The following is an 18,597-nucleotide window of genomic DNA, read 5'->3' as shown; positions in this document are numbered from 1 at the left end:
GAACTATAAAACATTAAAACTTTGATGCTGTTACCTTGTACATTTGGTCTAAAAATCACTGAAGGTGATTTGTTTTGTTTTGTTTGAGACACAGTATCACTGTATGGCATGATCGCAGCTCACTGCAACCTCAACCTCTCCCAGCTCAGGTGATCCTCTCACCTCAGCCTCCTGAGTAGCTGGGACTACAGGCAAGCACCACTATGTCCGGCTAATTTTTGCATTTTTTTTTGTAGAGATGGGGTTTCGTCATGTTGTCCAGGCTGGTCTTGATCTCCTGAGTTCAAGTGATTGCCTGCTTCGCCTCCCAAAGTGGAGGTTTTTATATATGACATGGAGTAAGGATCCAATTTCATTTCTTCCTATATGGATACCCCACCAGCCCACTGCATTTATTAAAAAGACTGTCCTTTTTCCGTCACATTGCATAGGATTGATTAGCTGCTAATTCTTAACCCCTTCATCTCTTTATTGTAAAATAGGAGAAGTAGACTAAATCAAGGTTCTCAACCTGAAAGGTTTTGTTAAAATCCAGATTTCTAAGTCTTATCATAGACCAGGGATAGGAGAATGGCAGACGGGATGGAGGCTCACGGTAGGACTCTGGATATATAATAAGCTCCTTAGCTAATTCGTATGCAGCCAACCTGGCTCCTGCCAACAGATGGACACTCTGGGGGAGTCACTGGCAATGATCTCCATGGAGCCCTCCAGTTTAAGATATTTTATGAGGTCTCTGAGCTATTTGTTTCTTCTAAAATATTTGAAGTCACACTGCGAAGAACTACAATGCATCTCAAATTCCACAAACTACATGATTTTATTTATAAAATTCAGCACATCACTTATTATTGCCTATGTCAACTGCAAACAGTCCTCAGTTACAGCTCTCATTTTTCAAAATAAAAATCTTTGAAAATGTCCTCAGAGTAAAATATTACTAAATATCTTATTAAGTTGATAGCCCATGGGCATTGACAGTTAACACTATGGAAAAAGGGTTAATATAAAACAATATAAAAGTATTATAGACAATAGCTTATCAATATTACCTTCATTCCATTACTGGGATTTTTCACGTAGTAACTTTTATTCGTGAAATGATTTCATTTACAAAGCTATTATTCTTTGCTATTACTTCAGCCTTCAGCTGTTTTAACTTTATTGTGATGTTTTCTTCTGACATTTCAGTAAAGGGCATTTGTTTCACCTTGGACAGGAACTCCTGAATAATTTTTTCACCTTGCTGAAACACATGTGAATGTCCCATTAGTAATTAAAATATCTTTTCTAAAAGTCATGTTAGACAGTGACAAATTGTTTCATTTCCATCTAAACATATCACCCATTTAAAAAAAATTTTTTTTTATTTTTCATATTTTTAGAGATGAGGGTGGTCTCTAACTCCTCCCTTGCCCAGGCTGGTCTCAAACTCCTCCCACATTAGCCCACCCAATATTTGAAGAACATATTTATTATTTATGTGTGTACTGTCTAGTTCCCAAATTCCTCCACCTTTATAATTGATAAACTTTAATCATCTGTGAAAAAAAGAATTCAAGGTTTACAAAGAATACTGGAAGGCATAAACAGTCACTGAAAAGTTAACACATACAGAAGATGCTTCATTTTTATTTTATTGCCAAATTATTGCTGCTTCAGAGAGCATGAATATTACTTGCTATGTGACTCTTGGGGAAATTCCTTAACACACATTCCTCATTCATAAAATGGGAATAATGTTACCAACCTCACAGGGATCAAAATATATCATAATTAATGTTATCAAAAGTACACGACTTCAATTCTAATTGGAAACAAGGAATTACATAAAAGAGTCTGCCTAATCCTGGGTCACTGAAAGCTATGATTTCAACACATTAAAGTGCAAATACAAAGACCACTTCATATTTAGGATGGCAGCCTGCCATACCTAAGATTATTAACAAGTTATATTTCTCCTGCTTGTATAGGTACAACAGATAAAACTACACTTTTTAAGCTCAAAAACCATACACATCATCTATTATTATTGTAGCAACTATCTATCCTTCAGATAAGAACAATGATAAGAAATTCACAGGTAAAAGCTAAAAACATGACAAGTAAAAAGTTGTCACAATGTATATTGCAGTAAATGTTTCCAGGATCAGGCAGTGAAATAAGATTCTTTTATTTTTATAATTGAAGAGAACTAGTAATCTTCTAATTAAAAAAAAAAAGAAAAAAAGGAAGGCCAGGCACAGTGGCTCACGCCTGTAATCCTGGCACTTTTGGAGGCCAAGGCAGGCAGATCACAAGGTCAGGAGATCGAGACCATCCTGGCTAACACGGTGAAACCCCATCTCTACTAAAAAATACAAAAAATTAGCCAGGCGTGGTGGCAGGCGCCTGTAGTCCCAGCTGCTCAGGAGGCTGAGGCAGGAGAATGGTGTGAACCCGGGAGGCAGAGTTTGAAGTGAGCCGAGATCGCACCCCTGCACTCCAGCCTGGGTGACAGAGCAAGACTCTGTCTAAAAAATAAATAATAAAAAATAATAATAAAAAAAATTAGGCATATGCTTGGGTCTTTCTGTGTGAACACCCAAATGTGACCCATTACTCAAAGAAAAGCCACCATAAAATCCACTTCTCCCATGAGAACTGAAACATCCCGTCCACATATAGCTTTCTTGAATAAATATTTGTCATATGCCACTTTATTCTCTGTGTCACATTCGTTATTCTTATCTTCCCAACTAAATTCTAAACAAACAGAGGGCAGGAATTATGAATCATGCTTTTTTATTTCTTTGTCCTTTTCTTACCTAATGTGTAATTTAATAACTGAACTTGACATATTCGTTTATGAACAAAGATATACCTAGACATCTATAGTCCATAATAACTAATTTTAGTGAAATGACTAATTTTAAACCTAGGTTAATATTCCTTTACTCCTAATTTGGTACTTGAAATCAAATCTTGATCATGCAGATGTATATACTGCAGAAATAAAAATAACACAGAGATAGATTCTTTGCCATCAAACAAATTGATTAAAAAATAAGCACTAGAAACACAGAGGAAAACAAACAACAACAACAAAAAACCTTCATCTTAGTGTCCTGTTTATGTAATAATACAGAAACTAAGTTAAACTATGAAAACAAACTGACAAACCTCTCTTTCCAGATAGCACTTCTTTGCTGCTGGTTCCATGATATCATATCCTTGTGATTCTCCAATATACTGAAACTCCTCGAGTTCCAGGGCTTTCTGTTTAGCACACTCTATTACATGCTTAGGGAAATTAGCAAGCTCTGCAACATGAATCCCAAAACTTTGATCACAGACACCTATAAGAAATTTGGGGAAGCGTGAGGGGACAGCATGAGAAGAGACAGCAATTTATGTAAATAGAATTTATCCTTCTCACCTTGTCATTAGAAAACTTAATTTCGGATTACTTCAAATACATTAGCCAAATATATCATTAAAATAAAGGAATTTTAATTGTCTCAAATGAAAAGTGATTACGACTTGGCACACAGTGCTGTATTTTATCCTTGACAAACATAGTAGGAAAAATAAAAATAGGAGACAAAAAAGCTCAATAGATAAACCTTAAAGGCTTAGACAAATATCTTAATCTAAAGAAAAATTAATCAAGCCAATATCTCTGAGGCTTTCTCATTTCATGGGAAGGGAAGGGAGGGGAGGAGAGGGGGAGGGGAAAGGAAGGGGGAAGGGAAGGGGGAAGAGAAGGGGGAAGGGGAGGAAGGGAAGGGGGAAGGAAAGGGGGAAGGGGGAAGAGGAGGGAAGGGAAGGGGAAAGGAAAGAGATGGGGGAAGGGAAGGGGGAAGGGAAGACAAGGGGGAAGGGAAGGCAAAGGGGAAGGGAAGGGAAGGGAGAAGAGGGAAGAGAGAGAGGGAAGGGAGAAGGGAGAAGGGGAGAAGGGGGGAAGGGGAGAAGGGGGTAAGTGGGAAGGGAGAAGGGGGAAAGGGAGAACGGGGAAGGGAGAAGGGGAGGGAGAAAGAAAGACATGTAAAAGTGTCACTAATTTGGAGTAGCTTTAATTAAATATTGATTTATTATTTGCAGGAAATAGTTAACACTGAGTCAAGACTTTTTAAGCATTTAATCAAATGATGCTTGCAAAGTTATTATACAGCTGTTTTGCCACAATTATTTATCAACTATAAAGAATTTTTTGGATTTGTCATATATCTCATGCATTCTAGAACTGGATACTTTGCACAACTAAAGGAAGCAAACTAAAATAAAGTAGAAGCAAATGTTTGTTAAACATCCACAGTGAAGGATGAAGTTTTTATATCTTCACACTTCATCTGGCCTTTTAAAAAATACTCTGAACCCATTTCTATAGCATACAAAACACAAACAATGATTTAAACGCAAAATTTCATGCTAACTGCCAGATCTACTAAAAGTTCCTGAATTCTACAGCAATAATAATAATGATGCAAATACAGTAACTCAAAAGGATTCCCAATGAAGTATAAATAAAAAGGATAAAGAACCAAGATTATCTCACTCATGTGCAACCAACTGATGCAGAAAAACATGTTCGTGGAAAATCAGAGCGCCACCTGAAAAGTTATTCTGGTGACTAGTGAAATCAATCCTTACAGTATGATTTTTAAAACCTTTGAAAGCCTTATAGTATGTTAATCTCATCAATACAGGGATCTGACTAGATCCCAAGCCCACGAATGACAAACTTTCCTGAAAGGATGACATAACAATAGATAAGTCACTCTGCATGTGATAACTACTATTTCAAGATTTCTGGAACCCCCAGCTTTAAATGAACCTGTTTCTATAACACACTCTTAAATGTAAAATAAGCTAATTATAATGAAGATTTTGTTAAACAATAACAGCTAGAACTTTGGAACTTGAAAGCATATTGTTTGTTATCCTAATTCAACAAGAAAACATACTGCCATGGGAGGTAGCAGAAATTGCCTCCGTGGTGATGTTCAAGAGTACAGATAATTCTGGCGGGGCGTGGTGGCTCACACCTGTAATCCCAGCACTTTGGGAGGCCGAGACGGGTGGATCGCCTGAGGTTGGGAGTTCGAGACCAGCCTGGCCAGCATGGTGAAACTCCGTCCCTACTAAAAATATAAAAATTAGCTGGGCGTGGTGGCAGGCGCCTGTAATCCCAGCTACTCGGGAAGCTGAGGCAGGAGAATTGCTTGAACCCAGGAGGTGATGGTTGCAGTGAGCCGAGATCACACTCTAGCCTGGACAACAGAACGAGATTCTGTCTCAAAAAGAGTACAGATAATTCTTTCTGTGAAAGCTTTAGAATGAGTGGTCCTACTATGAGATACAGAAATATGATATACATGTTCCTGCCCCCAGACTGTGAATTAAGGGGTAAATGGGTTCTATAAAAACATCAATAATTTATACTAACTTAGAATAGGGCAATTACTGATGATTTCAAGGGTGGTAAGTTTCCCGTTACCAAGTTCTGAATTTAGAGTACTCCAATAGTACATACCTTTCTTCACCTGATAAAGCATAGTTAAGGTCTCTTCAGTGGTGAGTGCTGTGACATGTAGATTATTAACAGTTGGTATCTGATTGGCCAAGGCAGTAAGTTCATGAAAATGGGTTGCAAACATGCAAAAAGCACCAATCTTTGTTGCAATGTATTCTGATATAGCCCATGCTAACCCAAATCCATCGTAGGTAGAAGTTCCTCTTCCCAATTCATCTATGATTATTAATGAATCTTTGGTTGCAGACCTGAAGCACATAATTACATGAAATTTCCCATCACATAAAATATGGTAACATACACATACAAAAATAAAATTAAGACAATACATTGGGAAGGATATGACACAAACATAATAGATTAATTATCTTAATATATAAACAAAGTCAATAAAAAGCACTAAAACTTCAATAGAAAAATGGGCAAGGGCCAGGCATGGTGGCTCACGTCTGTAATCCCAGCACTTTGGAAGGCCGAGGTGGGAGCATCACTTGAGCCCAGACCAGCCTGAGCAACATAGTGAGTCCTTGCCTCTTAAAAAAAAAAAAAAAGAATTAAAAACTAGCCAGGTATGGTAGCACACACCTTTGTGTGGGAAGGAGGGAAGGAAGGAAGGGAGGAAGGAAGGGAGGGAGGGAGGGAGGAGGGGAGGAAAGAGAATAGGGAAAAAAAGGGCATGAACATGAACAATGGATGAAAGGAAAAACAGATTTTGAATAAATATTGTTTTACATTATCAAGCACACTAGCAGTAATCAAAGGAATTCCAAATAAGGCAGCTATCATTCATTTCATGCCAATTAAATAGGCCGAGATTAAAAAAAATAAATAAAACTGAATGAAGATGAGACCAGGGTGTGGTGACATGGATACTTGCATACACTTTTGGTAGTCATGTAAATTGTGTGCCTGCCACAGTCCTACCAATACCATCTATTACCATTCTTTTCTCAATTTTAACCAAATATATGTAAAGGGGTGAAACTTTTGCTAATTTTTCATGTGCTCGCGTGCTCATTGGCAATTTAATTCTTTTTCTGTGAGTTGCCAGCTAACATGTTTTGCTTATTTCTTTAATCTTTTAAGTCATGAATATTAACTTGTTGCTTAATTACTATACAAACATTTGTATTGCTTTTATAATTCTTCACAAACAACAGAACCTCAAAGAAGTTAAATCAATACATAATTTACTAGGCACTTACTATATTCAATGTTCTTTAGAAGATACTAAGAAACAAGGAGGATCACGGTGGTTCATGCCTGTAATCCCAGCACTCTGGGAAGGCAAGGCAGGAAGATTACCTGAGCCCAGGAGTTCGAGACCAGCCTGGGCAACAGAGTGAGACCCTGTCTCTCCAAAAAACTTTTAAAAAAAGAAAGAAAACATACCAAGAAATAGACGGTATAGTCCCTACCTTCAAGGAAGCTCCTAAAAAGTGAAATAAAGACAAAACATTTCAGTAGTGTCTAAAATAAAAATGTGGTTTAAGTTAAGGCATCTCAAAGACGAATTCAGAAAAAAACACCCATGACCTTAGGGTCGTATGACCAGAAAAATCACTACAGAAGTAGAATTCCCATCATTAGGGACTTAAAAATTAGAAAGAAGTTGGATAAAGGGCAAGAAGGACCATTCCAGGAAGTGTGAACAGTCCAAGCAAAAACATGGTAGTGGAGATTTATAAGGTGAACTCGTACCAGTAGCTTATAAATTGTCTACTTAAAGAGACAATTTTAAAAATCAAAGTTTTCCATAGCTATCATCACTCTTTTAAGACAATGCAAAGTATATAAAGTCCACAGGAAAACAACTATTAAACTAAGACAAACATTCTCAGATGTTTTTACATGAGAATCTGCAAATATACTTCTCCTTCTCACAGGACAGAGACATACATTTCTATCTTCAAGGGACTAGGAGATGCACTTACCTGAGGATAGAAGCAGTTTCCAACATTTCAGCCATGAACGTGGAGACTCCTTTCAATTGACTGTCACCAGCCCCTACCCGGGCCAAGATGCAGTCCACAATGGACACTTCTGCTGACTCACATGGCACAAAACACCCAATTTGGGCCATGAGTACTATCACCCCAGTTTGTCGAATATATGTTGATTTACCTCCCATATTGGGGCCTACAAAACAAATTATATCAGAAAGCAAGATTTTAAATTTCTTTCTGCTACTAATAAATGGATTGTTAGTCCTAAACTGTATACTGATGATTAATCACATAGGTTTACACTGACATGGCATATAAAAGCAGAACCACAGGCTGCTCAAAGATGTGGACAGAGTTACTGCCCATATTACCCCCAAAAGCAATGCTATTATATCTTCAGACAAACTGATACTGGGCCTTTCATCAAAAGAAGCCATGAAAAATATACCTGTAATTTGACTGTGGCCTAGAAAGACCATATACACATTTTCCCACGGCTCACAGGGCTGCCTGTGGGATAATTTATTAACTTCCAGAAAAGTAGTGCAGGCCTAACTGATTAACTCAAAACCATTACTCATTAGTAAATGAGGTTACTAGTGAATGTATCAGTATGGTCAAATCTTTCGAATCATTTAAACCCCACACAAAAACCTGAAGACATGATCCTCTTTTGAAAAACAGGCAATTTATTTGTTGGGGTTAGATTATATGAACAACTTGAAAATCCATTTGGGGAAAGAAAATACAATAAACTGTTTCCCAAATATATTTGCCCCAAAACTACTTTCTTTTTTGTTTTCTAGAATCTAGTTAAGATCTCGCAAACTTCTCAGCTGAGACATGATACATGAGCCTATACGCAAGGCTAGTTTTTTCGAGTTTCACATGAATAGAGTGCCATGTCTTAAAATAATTCCTACCCTAACCTGAGGTCCTCCCACAGCCAATTTGGCCTGACCTTCAAAGACCTCACTATTGGAGGACTGGCTCAAAGGTCAGCTTTGAGTGTGAAGGGATGTTTGTTTCTAAATGCTCTGAACCCATGGAACAAGTTTCACATGAATACATTATTCTCTCATAAGCTTTTATCTCACCTTCTAAATCTTCCCTCTAATCCAAATGTGAACAGATTACTAACTGGTTAAGAATAATATGTTCCCTTTCTAATATAGAACTGGGAATTTTCTCCATCAATTTTAAATATATTTCTACTTCAAGATAAAAAAACAAAACAAAACATGTTACCCCCACAAAGCCCAAAAACCAGGTTTTTTTTTTACCAGTAATGATGTGGAACATCTGTTTATCTTTTTCAAAGTATACGTCATTAGGAATAAATGCGATTTCATCTTGAACTTCAACACAAGCATGCCTGGATGCTTTTAACATAATTCTTCCTTGTCCTTTCTCCAAAATGGCTGGTCGTACATATGGAACAGGTGCTCCATTTGACACATGAGCAAAGCTGACAACAGCATCTAGCTGAGCTAACACATCATTGAGTGTCTGCATTGGTTCTACATAGCCTGTATAAAAATAAAAACAGAAAATGTACACAGGAATACTGAATAATAAACAGATATAAGCTGTAAAAATACATTTAATCCCCCCATTTGGGAATTCAAAACCCATTTCCTAATTTATACTTTTTTTAAAAAATTAACAAAAGTTAGCCTTAACAAAATTTGAAAGGAACCCACCTAAAACTCAACATAGGGTTAAAATGTGTTGCTACATCCTTTCCCATCGTGAATAGCTATGAAAAACAGAGTACTGGCTGGGTTGAGTGGCTCACGCCTATAATCCCAGCACTTAGATAGGCTGAGGCGGGCAGATCGCATGAGGCTGGGGGATCACATGAGGCCAGGAATTCAAGACCAGCCTGGCTAACACGGCGAAACCCCATCTCTAACAAAAATACAAAAATTAGCCAGGTATGGTGGTGCACGTCTGTAAACCCAGATACTTGGGAGGCTAAGGCACCAGAATTGCATGAACCCAGAAGGTGGAAGTTGCAGTAAGCTGAGATTGCGCCACAGCACTCCAGCCTGGGCAATTCTGTCTCAAAAACAAACAAACAAAAACACACAAAAAAACCAAAAATAGAGTACCTTCCCTTATCAGCAAAATATAAAACTGCACAGCTGTTAATAAAGAAATGTGGTAGAGCTTTAAAAAAGAAAACCAACAGGGAGACACTTTGATAATATTAAGTTAAGAGAGAGGGTGCAGCATGATATCCCAGACATTCTCTCAATTTTAAGACACACCTTTTCCTATATTTTAAGTATCTGAGAAACCAGAATGACACCTCAAAATCATCATAAGAAACATGTAAGCAAAAAGGTAGCAAGTTGAAATGTGACCATCAAGGCCTGGTATGTTGTACAAACTGACCGTAAGACAGTTAGTTTGGCTTTCTTTCCTCATCAGTATCACATGCAGAGAATGTCAGCATAAATTTAAGTCTCTAATTGTCACTTAAAACATTTTCAAGATTCTACTGTTCTAGGGTATTAACACTAGAAGCTATTAATAGGTACATTAAAAAAATCTCTGACACATGCCAGACAAAGAACATGAAGGAAATTAACAATGCTTTAAATTTTTCTGAATAGATTCTAAATGTTAACAGGTTGGAGGGGCTGGTACATGACCCACATGTCATTCAGACTATCATACAGCTATCAATCATGTCAAAAGCTTCACAGAACATTCAAGATAAAAGCATTTAATTCTAGGAAAACCAAAAATTATTAGTTTAATCTAGGGACTGGAAATTTAACTCATTTTTTATTCCCTGGTTCCCCACAACAGTGATCAAATGTTTTGAAAATAAAAATCAACTTAACAATGGCCAAGCAGACATAATTATCTTCCTCTGTTTCAGTATACTTTTTTTTTTTTTTTTTTTTTGGAGACAGAGTCTTGCTCTGTCACCCAGGCTGGAGTGCAATGGTGTGATCTTGGCTCACTGCAACCTCCGCCTCCTGGGTTCAAGCCATTCTCCTGCCTCAGCCTCCCGAGTAGCTGGGATTACAGGCACCTGCCACCACACCCAGCTAATTTTTGTAATTTTAGTAAAGACAGGGTTTCACCATGCTGGTTAGGCCAGTCTCGAACTCCTGACCTCAGGTGATCCACCCACCTCGGCCTCCCAAAGTGCTGGGATTATAGGTGTGAGCCACTGCACCTGGCCTCAGTACACTTTTGAAATTTATTACTTTTACCTAATACATCTTTCTAAAGAAAAAGAAAGAATTCACACTACCCTATTATAAAGCAATAGAAGCCCTCAAGAATTAAACATGAGTGAAGTACTTGCTATAACTACTTTAAAACTTGTAAAATTGCTAGCATACTGACAAGAATAAGTTTATAGTAAAAAAAGAAAGCTAGGCTGGGCAGGGTGGCTCACGCCTGTAATCCCAATACTTTGGGAGGCCAAGGCAGGAAGATTGCTTGAGTCTGGCCTGGGCAACATAGCGAGACTTCATCTTCACAAAAGATAATTTAAAAAAATTAACCAGGTGTGGTGGCACATGCCTGTAGTCCCAAGGTAGCTTGGGACCTGGGAGGCTTAGTGGGGAGAATCGCTTGAACCTAGGAGATTGAGGCTGCAGTGAGTCATGATAGCACCACTGCACTAAAGCCTGGGCAACATGGTAAGACCCCATCTGAAAAATAAATAAATAAAAAAATAAAAACCAAAAGCAAACCAAAGCATCTTAATCAAGAGTCTATACTTGGCATGTCACATAACTGGCACTTAATAGCATGACCTTTTATGACTTAATTGTATGATAGAAAATTATTAAAGTGATCCATTACACTTTTTGAGATGGGAGTCTTGCTCTGTCGCCCAGGCTGAAGTACAGCAGCATAATTATGGCTCACCAAAGCCTCGACCTCCTGGGTTCAAGTGATTCTCCTGCCTCAGCCTCCTGAGTAGCTGGGACTACAGGCATGTACCACCACAGCCGGCTAATTTTTTTTGGATTTTTTTGTAGAGTTGGGGTCCCCCTATGTTGCTTAGGCTGGTCTCAAACTCCTGGGCTCAAGCAATCCTCCTAGCTCAGCCTTCCAAAGTGCTGGTATTACAGGTGTGAACCACCATGTCTGGCTGCCATTACGTTTTTAAATTAAAATAGCTCATAATATGTAACATCAGACCAAGAAGATGTTTCATTTAAATTCAGGTTGACTTCTAATATAAAACCTTCAATTTAAATGTTAAAATCTAAAAACTTTACCCTGCTAGGTGCTTAATAAATATTATTTTTTAAGGAAGATCCACAGTTCAAATAAATGGTATTTACAGGTTCTTTAAAATGCAATCTAGCCTAAGAAACATAATTCAGCAAAAGATTATTATGTCACAGTTATCTGATACCAACAAGCAAAAATGTAATCTTTACAAATCAATTCCATTCATTTCAATACATAAAGTGTATTAAAATAAAACCTTTTGAGTTTTGTTTCCTGTTGATTTACTATGACAATTCATAATAGCAACACAATTTACAGAATTACTCATGCCCATAACCTTTTAAAAAATATTTCTCCTTAAATAATTTAGCATACATATCCTGAGAACAAGGACATTCTCCTAATCATAACACGACCATTTCACACAAGAAATCTGACACTAACACCATATTGTCTCATATTAAACTTTCTCAATTCACCCCAATAGTGTCCTCTACAGCTATTCCCCAACTCCAACCTCTAAATTGGGATCTAATCAACTACTGTCTACTGCATTTGGTTGCCCTGTCTCTTTAAGACCTGTTGATTTCTTTTTTGCTGCCGTGACATGGACATTTATTACAGTTCAGGCCTTGAATGCACCACAATCTAAATTTATTTGAATTTTTACTTCTTGTTTAAAATCAGGTTAAATATTCTGGTCAAGAATACTATATAGGTGATACTGTGTCCTTCCTTCTATATCACACCAGGAAGTACACATCATTTGTCCCATGATTGGTAATCTTAACTTTAATTACTTGGTTAAGGTAGTTCTTGAGTATATTTTTTAAAGGCACAATAAAGTTTACAATCAACATACACACCATGATCGGCAAAGCCTTCCAACTTAACGCATCACCACCTACCTTGTGCTAAACATATATTCATTCCATTCTAAGGGCAATAGCACAGTGCCAGGTTGCTGTGTTCCTTTAATTACATGAAAATGATCTCAAATGGTGGTGCCACTAGAATGAACCCAAAATCTACAAAATGATATACAGAACTCAAAAAGGCTTGCCTCATGTGTAATTAATATTTGCTTTTCAGTGGTGTTTACTTCCATAACCTAGAGCCTCATGAGCCCATAGATGACCCAAGACATTAGTATGTTGTAGGCCCTAGTGTTTCCTTTCCTTGTTACAACTATAGTTTAAGTGTTGTGCTTTTCCGCCATTTTTTGTTAATATGCACAAGAGTCATTTCCAGTTATGTGTCCTACTGTAACATACCATGCCTTATTTTATATAGGAAACCTAATGTATTAAATAGTCAGAATGTAATGGCTTTCAAAAACAACAAAAGACACTTCAAATATCATAATTTTTTTTCTATTACCAAAAGCCAGGAGACATTCAGAATATTATTAGTTCTATTAAGTTCACCTGAAGAAATATTGACAATTTCTTTAACAATGGCATCCTGGGCTTCTTCATATTCTGTTTTATTTTTGGTATACTCTTCATTTAAAGAAGTCAATTTGCTGCAAATCAAGATAACAGTTTTATTAAAAATATTAAAATGTGTACTAGAAGCAATGTGTACTACATGAAACATATCCAAAGTATCCTATGAAACATCCAAACAATGATAATTAAAATGGAAATACAAGTGGAAAATGAACCACTCCTTAGGGACAAATGTAGTTAGAATTCAATTTATTAATGTTCTTTTATGCTGTTTGGAATAGCGCAATGGCACAATTCCTGCTGTAACAATTATATTCCCCTGAGTAAAACTGTGATCTGTGTCCTTTTACAAAATATTTAAATGGAATCCTTATTTAAGATTGAAACCGGCTGGGCGTGGTGGCTCACGCCTGTAATCCCAGAACTTTGGGAGGCTGAGGTGGGTGGATCACCTGAGGTTGGTGGATCACCTGAGGTCAGGAGTTCGAGACCAGCCTGACAAACATGGAGAAACCCTGTCTCTACTAAAAATACAAAAATTAGCCGGGCACAGTGGCGCATGCCTGTATGCCCAGCTACTCAGGAGGCTGAGGCAGGATAATCGCTTGAACCCAGGAGATGGAGGTTGCGGTGAGCTGAGAACAGGCCATTGCATTCCAGCCTGGGCAACAAGACCAAAACTCCGTCTCAGAGAAAGAAAAAAGAAAGATTGAAGCTATTACCTCTTTTAAAACACAAACACAGGCAGGGTGCCTGTAATCCCAGCATTTTGGGAGGCCGAGGCAGGTGGATCACCTGAGGTCGGGAGTTCGAGACCAGCCTGACCAACATGGAGAAAACCCGTCTCTACTAAAAATACAAAGTTAGTCAGGTGTGGTGGCATATTCCTGTAATCCCAGCTATTTGGGAGGCTGAGGCAGGAGAATCGCTTGAACCCGGGAGTTGGAGGTTGTGGTAAGCCGAGATAGCGCCACTGCACTCCAGCCTGGGCAACGGGAGCAAAACTCTGTCTTAAAAAAAAAGAAAGAAAGAAAGAAAGAAAAAAAAAAAAAACAAAAAAAACAAACATATACACACACACAGTATTCCTCATTGCTGTAGCATAAATATCTTTCAATACCAAAGTTTCAAAATAAGAAAAATGGGATTTGTTTTGTTTTGTTTTGTTTTTGAGACGGAGTCTTGTTCTGTCACCCAGGCTAGAGTGCAGTGGTGCAATCTCGGCTCACTGCAACCTCTGCCTCCCGGCTTCACGCCATACTCCTGCTTCAGCCTCCCGAGTAGCTGGGACTACAGGCACCCGCCACTATGCCCGGCTAATTTTTTATATTTTTAGTAGAGACGGGGTTTCACCGTGTTAGCCAGGATGGTCTCGATCTCCTGACCTTGTGATCCGCCCACCTCAGCCTCCCAAAGTGCTGGGATTACAGGCGTGAGCCACCGTGCCTGGCTTGTTTTGTTTTTTTGAGATGTAGTCTGACTCTGTTGCCCAGGCTGGAGTTCAGTGGTGTGATCTCAACTCACTGCAACCTCTGCTTCCCGGGCTCAAGTGATTCTCATGCCTCGGCCTCCACAGTAGCTAAGATTACAGACATGCACCACCATACCCGGCTAATTTTTGTAGTTTTTAATAGAGATGGGGTTTCACCACGCTGGCCAGGCTGGTCTTGAACTCTTGACCTCAAGTGATCCACCCACCTCGGCCTCCTAAAGTGTTGGAATTAGAGGCATAAGCCACCATGCCTGGCCAGGAAAATGTTTTGAAACTAAATCTTATTGAGCAATTTGAAGAGAAAATTAAAATTAGAGGTTGGGCTGGGCACAGCATCTGTAATCCTGTAATCCCAGCACTTTGGGAGGTCAAGGCAGGTGGATTGCTTGAGCCCAGGAGTTCGAGACCAGCCTGAGCAACATGGGGAAATCCTGTGTCTATTAAAAATACAAAGTAGTGGGGCACATCTGTAGTCCCAGCTACTTGGGTGGCTGAGGTGGGAGGATGGCTTGAGCCTAGGAGGTGGAGGTTGCAGTGGGCCAAAATTGTGCCACTGCACTCCAGCCTGAGCGACAAAGCCAAACCCTTCTCCAAAAAAAAAGAGGTTGAAATAAAAAATACTCAAGGAAGATGAGAATAAAATAAGAAAAAAATATTCACTGGCATCAAGGAGGGAATGAAATTAAGAACAAAAAGAGGTGATGTAAAGGAGAAAGAAACGAGAGAGAAGTAATTATCAGCAGTGGGAGAAAATCAGCCTCCCCCCACCATAAATCACAGAACATTTTAAATATAATTAAAAATTTTTTAAATAATTTTTTTTACTTATCAATAATTTGTTTCAGGGACTTCCTGAAATTAGCCAGAAAACTGGCAGGAAAAAACTTTTTTGTTTCAACATGAAACATGATTGAAAAAAAAAAAAGCTATAATCTAGTGAATGACCTCGTATTTCCCTAAACTAATTTAAACACCCAACTGAAATACCAGAATAATTTTTTTAACTTGATAAATGATAGTAAAGTTTTCTTAGAAAAAATAAACATGTGGGTCAGGCACGGTGGCTCACACCTGTAATCTCAGCACTTTGGGAAGCTGAGGCAGATGGATCACTTGAGGCCAGCAGTTCGAGACCAGCCTGTCCAACATGGTTAAAACCCATCTCTACTAAAAATACAAAAAATGAACCAGGCGTGGTGGTGCATGCCTATTAATCCCAGCTACTCAGGAAGCTGAAGCATGAGAATCGCTTGAATCCGGGAGGTGGAGGCTGCAGTGAGTCAAGACTGCACGCCACTGCACTCCAGCCTGGGTGACACAGCAAGACTCTGACTCAGAGGGAAAAAAAAAAAAAAAAAAAAAATATATATATATAAAAGAAACATGTGAAAATAACTAAAGCAGAGATATGAGGGGGAACTAGCTCTAATAGATATGGTAACACAGAATAAGCGATAAAATATATTTTGCGTAGACAAAAGAATGGTGAGACAGGGTAAAATTAGAGTCTTTAAAATAGACCCAAAGTACCACTTCAGTCAATGGGGAACAGAAGGATTATTTAACAAATGGTGTTGGGACAGCTGACTGCTATTTGGAAGAAAGCTTGACTCTTACCTGATGACTACATTAGTAAAACTTCCTTATCATAGAACATTCACATCATGTTAGAGCATTTAGGGAATTAATAAAGGGTTAAAAATATAATAACGACTTGCAAACCTGTTGGTAAATTTAACACCATTCTTCTGGATATCTACAGTACTAAAGTTTTTATTGTTACGAAGGACTTTTTCTTCCTTACAGGTTACACGAAAGTAATATCCAAACTGTGCACTGGAATCCAGTTTAATCTGTTTGCCAGGGTCCAAGCCTTGATAAGAAGAAAAGAAAAAGTATTCCATAAATACCTACAGCCATTTTTCAATGTAACTCTAAAATTATTTAAATAGTGAAAAACATATTATTATATGACAACATACTCACAATTATTATCTAACCAGAAAAGATTCAAATACTACTTGAAAACTACATGAATTATGGATATCTATAAAATCCTCAACTCCCTTATGAATGTTAGTTTCTGACTTGAAAACTGCTTTCTGGGTAAACCCATCCATGGCTGCAGAGCACCAGCACTGGGCAACATATTTGCCCCAGTTACTGTGAGCACATGAGGATGGATTAAGTTGTAACCCCACCCTCGAGGAGTTATGCATGAGAATTCTTTTCTTAACCAAAGTTATTTCTTTGGAACTAATATAGAGTATAATTAATGTGACCAAATACAATTTCCAAACAAAAACTTGAGACTCTGACAATGAAACTCTAGGAAAACTAGTGCACATATTTTCTGTTAAGCATAGGAAACTTCACAGACCAAATGACCTGATTGATATGTGAAAGGAAAATAAATCTCGGAACCCCAAAATCACTAAGCTGAGGGAAAAGTCAAGCTGGTAACTATGTCAGATAAACCTGCCTCCCATCTTATTTCTAAATAAGATAGCGACAAAGATTTAAAAACTACACACTTCCCTCACAGTTTGCCCACAAGGAAATTCCTTGTGGGCCTCCAGATGTTCACTCTCAAACAATTCTGTTGAATTTCACCCTAGCAATGTAAACTGATAGCTTATCTTCACAGGTGAGGGACAGAAAGTCATCCCTCTGCTCACCTGACACAAATGCATTTCTGATTGCTTCCTCTGACCTATTGTTTATGTAAAAAAGCAGATTCACTGAGCCAGACTAAGTTGTTTATTCAGTGAAAGGCTGATCAAGGACTCAAAAGAATGCAACCTTTTGTCTCTTATCTACTTATTACCTGAAAGCCCCTTGCTTCGAGTTGTCCTGCCTTTCCAGATAGAATCAATGTACATCTTACACATGTTGACTGATGTCTCATGTCTCCCTAAAATGTTTAAAAGCAGGCTGTACCCTAACCACCTTGCGCACATGTCATCAGAACCTCATGAGACTATGTCATGGATGCATCCTTCACCTTGGCAAAATAAACTTTCTAAATTGGTTGAGACCTGTCTCGGATATTTTGGGTTCACCATCAGCTAGACCTTCTGCATCAAGAATTTCTGAGTTTTTATAAATACGTTCCCTCTTCATAATTTCATTAACCAATATGATCTCTAGACCACAAACTGAGAGAGAGAGAGAGAGAGAGAGAGAATCTACAAATGTACTTGCTGAAGCGTGGGCATCAAATGTTAGTAGTAGCAAACAAAGACAGACCTCGCTTGACCAGTGAGAAAAGGGAAAGTAGAGACCCATCCAGAAATAAAATCGGACTGATCTGAACAAAGCAACCTCTCAAAACATTCAAAGGGAAAGAGTAGTTCCACAATGAAAGACTGCAAACAATCAGTGATCGAAGTTTCAAAACAAAGGACCATGTTCATGAGTATGTAATGTAGTTTGCTTATATATGCATTTCACTGCAGTGTTAACAACAGCAACATCACTAAACATGAAAGACAATGGTATAGAATACTGTTTATTTAACATATGCAAACCTAGGATGCCATGAGGATCACAACTTTATTTAAAATGAGTCTCAAATCCTCAAAGCGTAATGGCATTTCTGATGACACGTAGGTGTAAGAATCAAAGCAATGAATCCAAAATGTTAATGCTATAGAAGAATGTGGTGAAAACCAGAGAAATTAAGTAATTTGTAAAGAGCTTCAGAAAAAGTTTCCAAGCTGAAACTAGAACTCGTGTTTCCCAATTCCCAGCCTAATGCTTCTTACACTACAGTTACAGTTTCTGTCTCAATTAGAGTGCTATTTATGTTGCTTTCAACATACTTTTTAATAAATTTACTTAATTCTAAAATGAAATTAAACTTAATTTATACTGTAAAAAACAAGTTTTTGCCATTAATTTTCTCATTAGCACCCAATAAAATAGATCAAAAAACAGGCAATAATTTAATGTATACTATGATGCATTCCTTTTTTTTTT

The 18,597-nt window shown here is 38.0% G+C and overlaps 1 protein-coding gene across 2 annotated transcripts in view; it reads right to left on the bottom strand.

The window, feature by feature from the left end:
• Window positions 1–796: 796 nt before the first annotated feature.
• MSH2 (mutS homolog 2) overlaps window positions 797–18,597 on the bottom strand; it is an 82,764-nt gene continuing 64,963 nt past the window's right edge. For both annotated transcript variants that reach the window (XM_003262357.3, XM_030826969.1), the window contains 7 exons: window positions 16,339–16,489; window positions 13,101–13,198; window positions 8,745–8,990; window positions 7,450–7,654; window positions 5,516–5,763; window positions 3,163–3,338; window positions 797–1,246 (listed from right to left, as the gene is read on the bottom strand). In XM_003262357.3, the coding sequence (XP_003262405.1) occupies window positions 1,076–1,246; window positions 3,163–3,338; window positions 5,516–5,763; window positions 7,450–7,654; window positions 8,745–8,990; window positions 13,101–13,198; window positions 16,339–16,489 (1,295 nt within the window). In that variant the 3' untranslated portion in view covers window positions 797–1,075. The remainder of the gene's footprint in view (window positions 1,247–3,162; window positions 3,339–5,515; window positions 5,764–7,449; window positions 7,655–8,744; window positions 8,991–13,100; window positions 13,199–16,338; window positions 16,490–18,597) is intronic.

Source organism: Nomascus leucogenys, chromosome 14, assembly GCF_006542625.1.
Source record: "Nomascus leucogenys isolate Asia chromosome 14, Asia_NLE_v1, whole genome shotgun sequence".
In the NCBI taxonomy this organism is placed as follows: Eukaryota; Metazoa; Chordata; class Mammalia; order Primates; family Hylobatidae; genus Nomascus; species Nomascus leucogenys.
The sequence above is the reverse complement of the archived record's forward strand: the minus strand, read 5'-3'. Positions and strand labels throughout refer to the sequence as shown.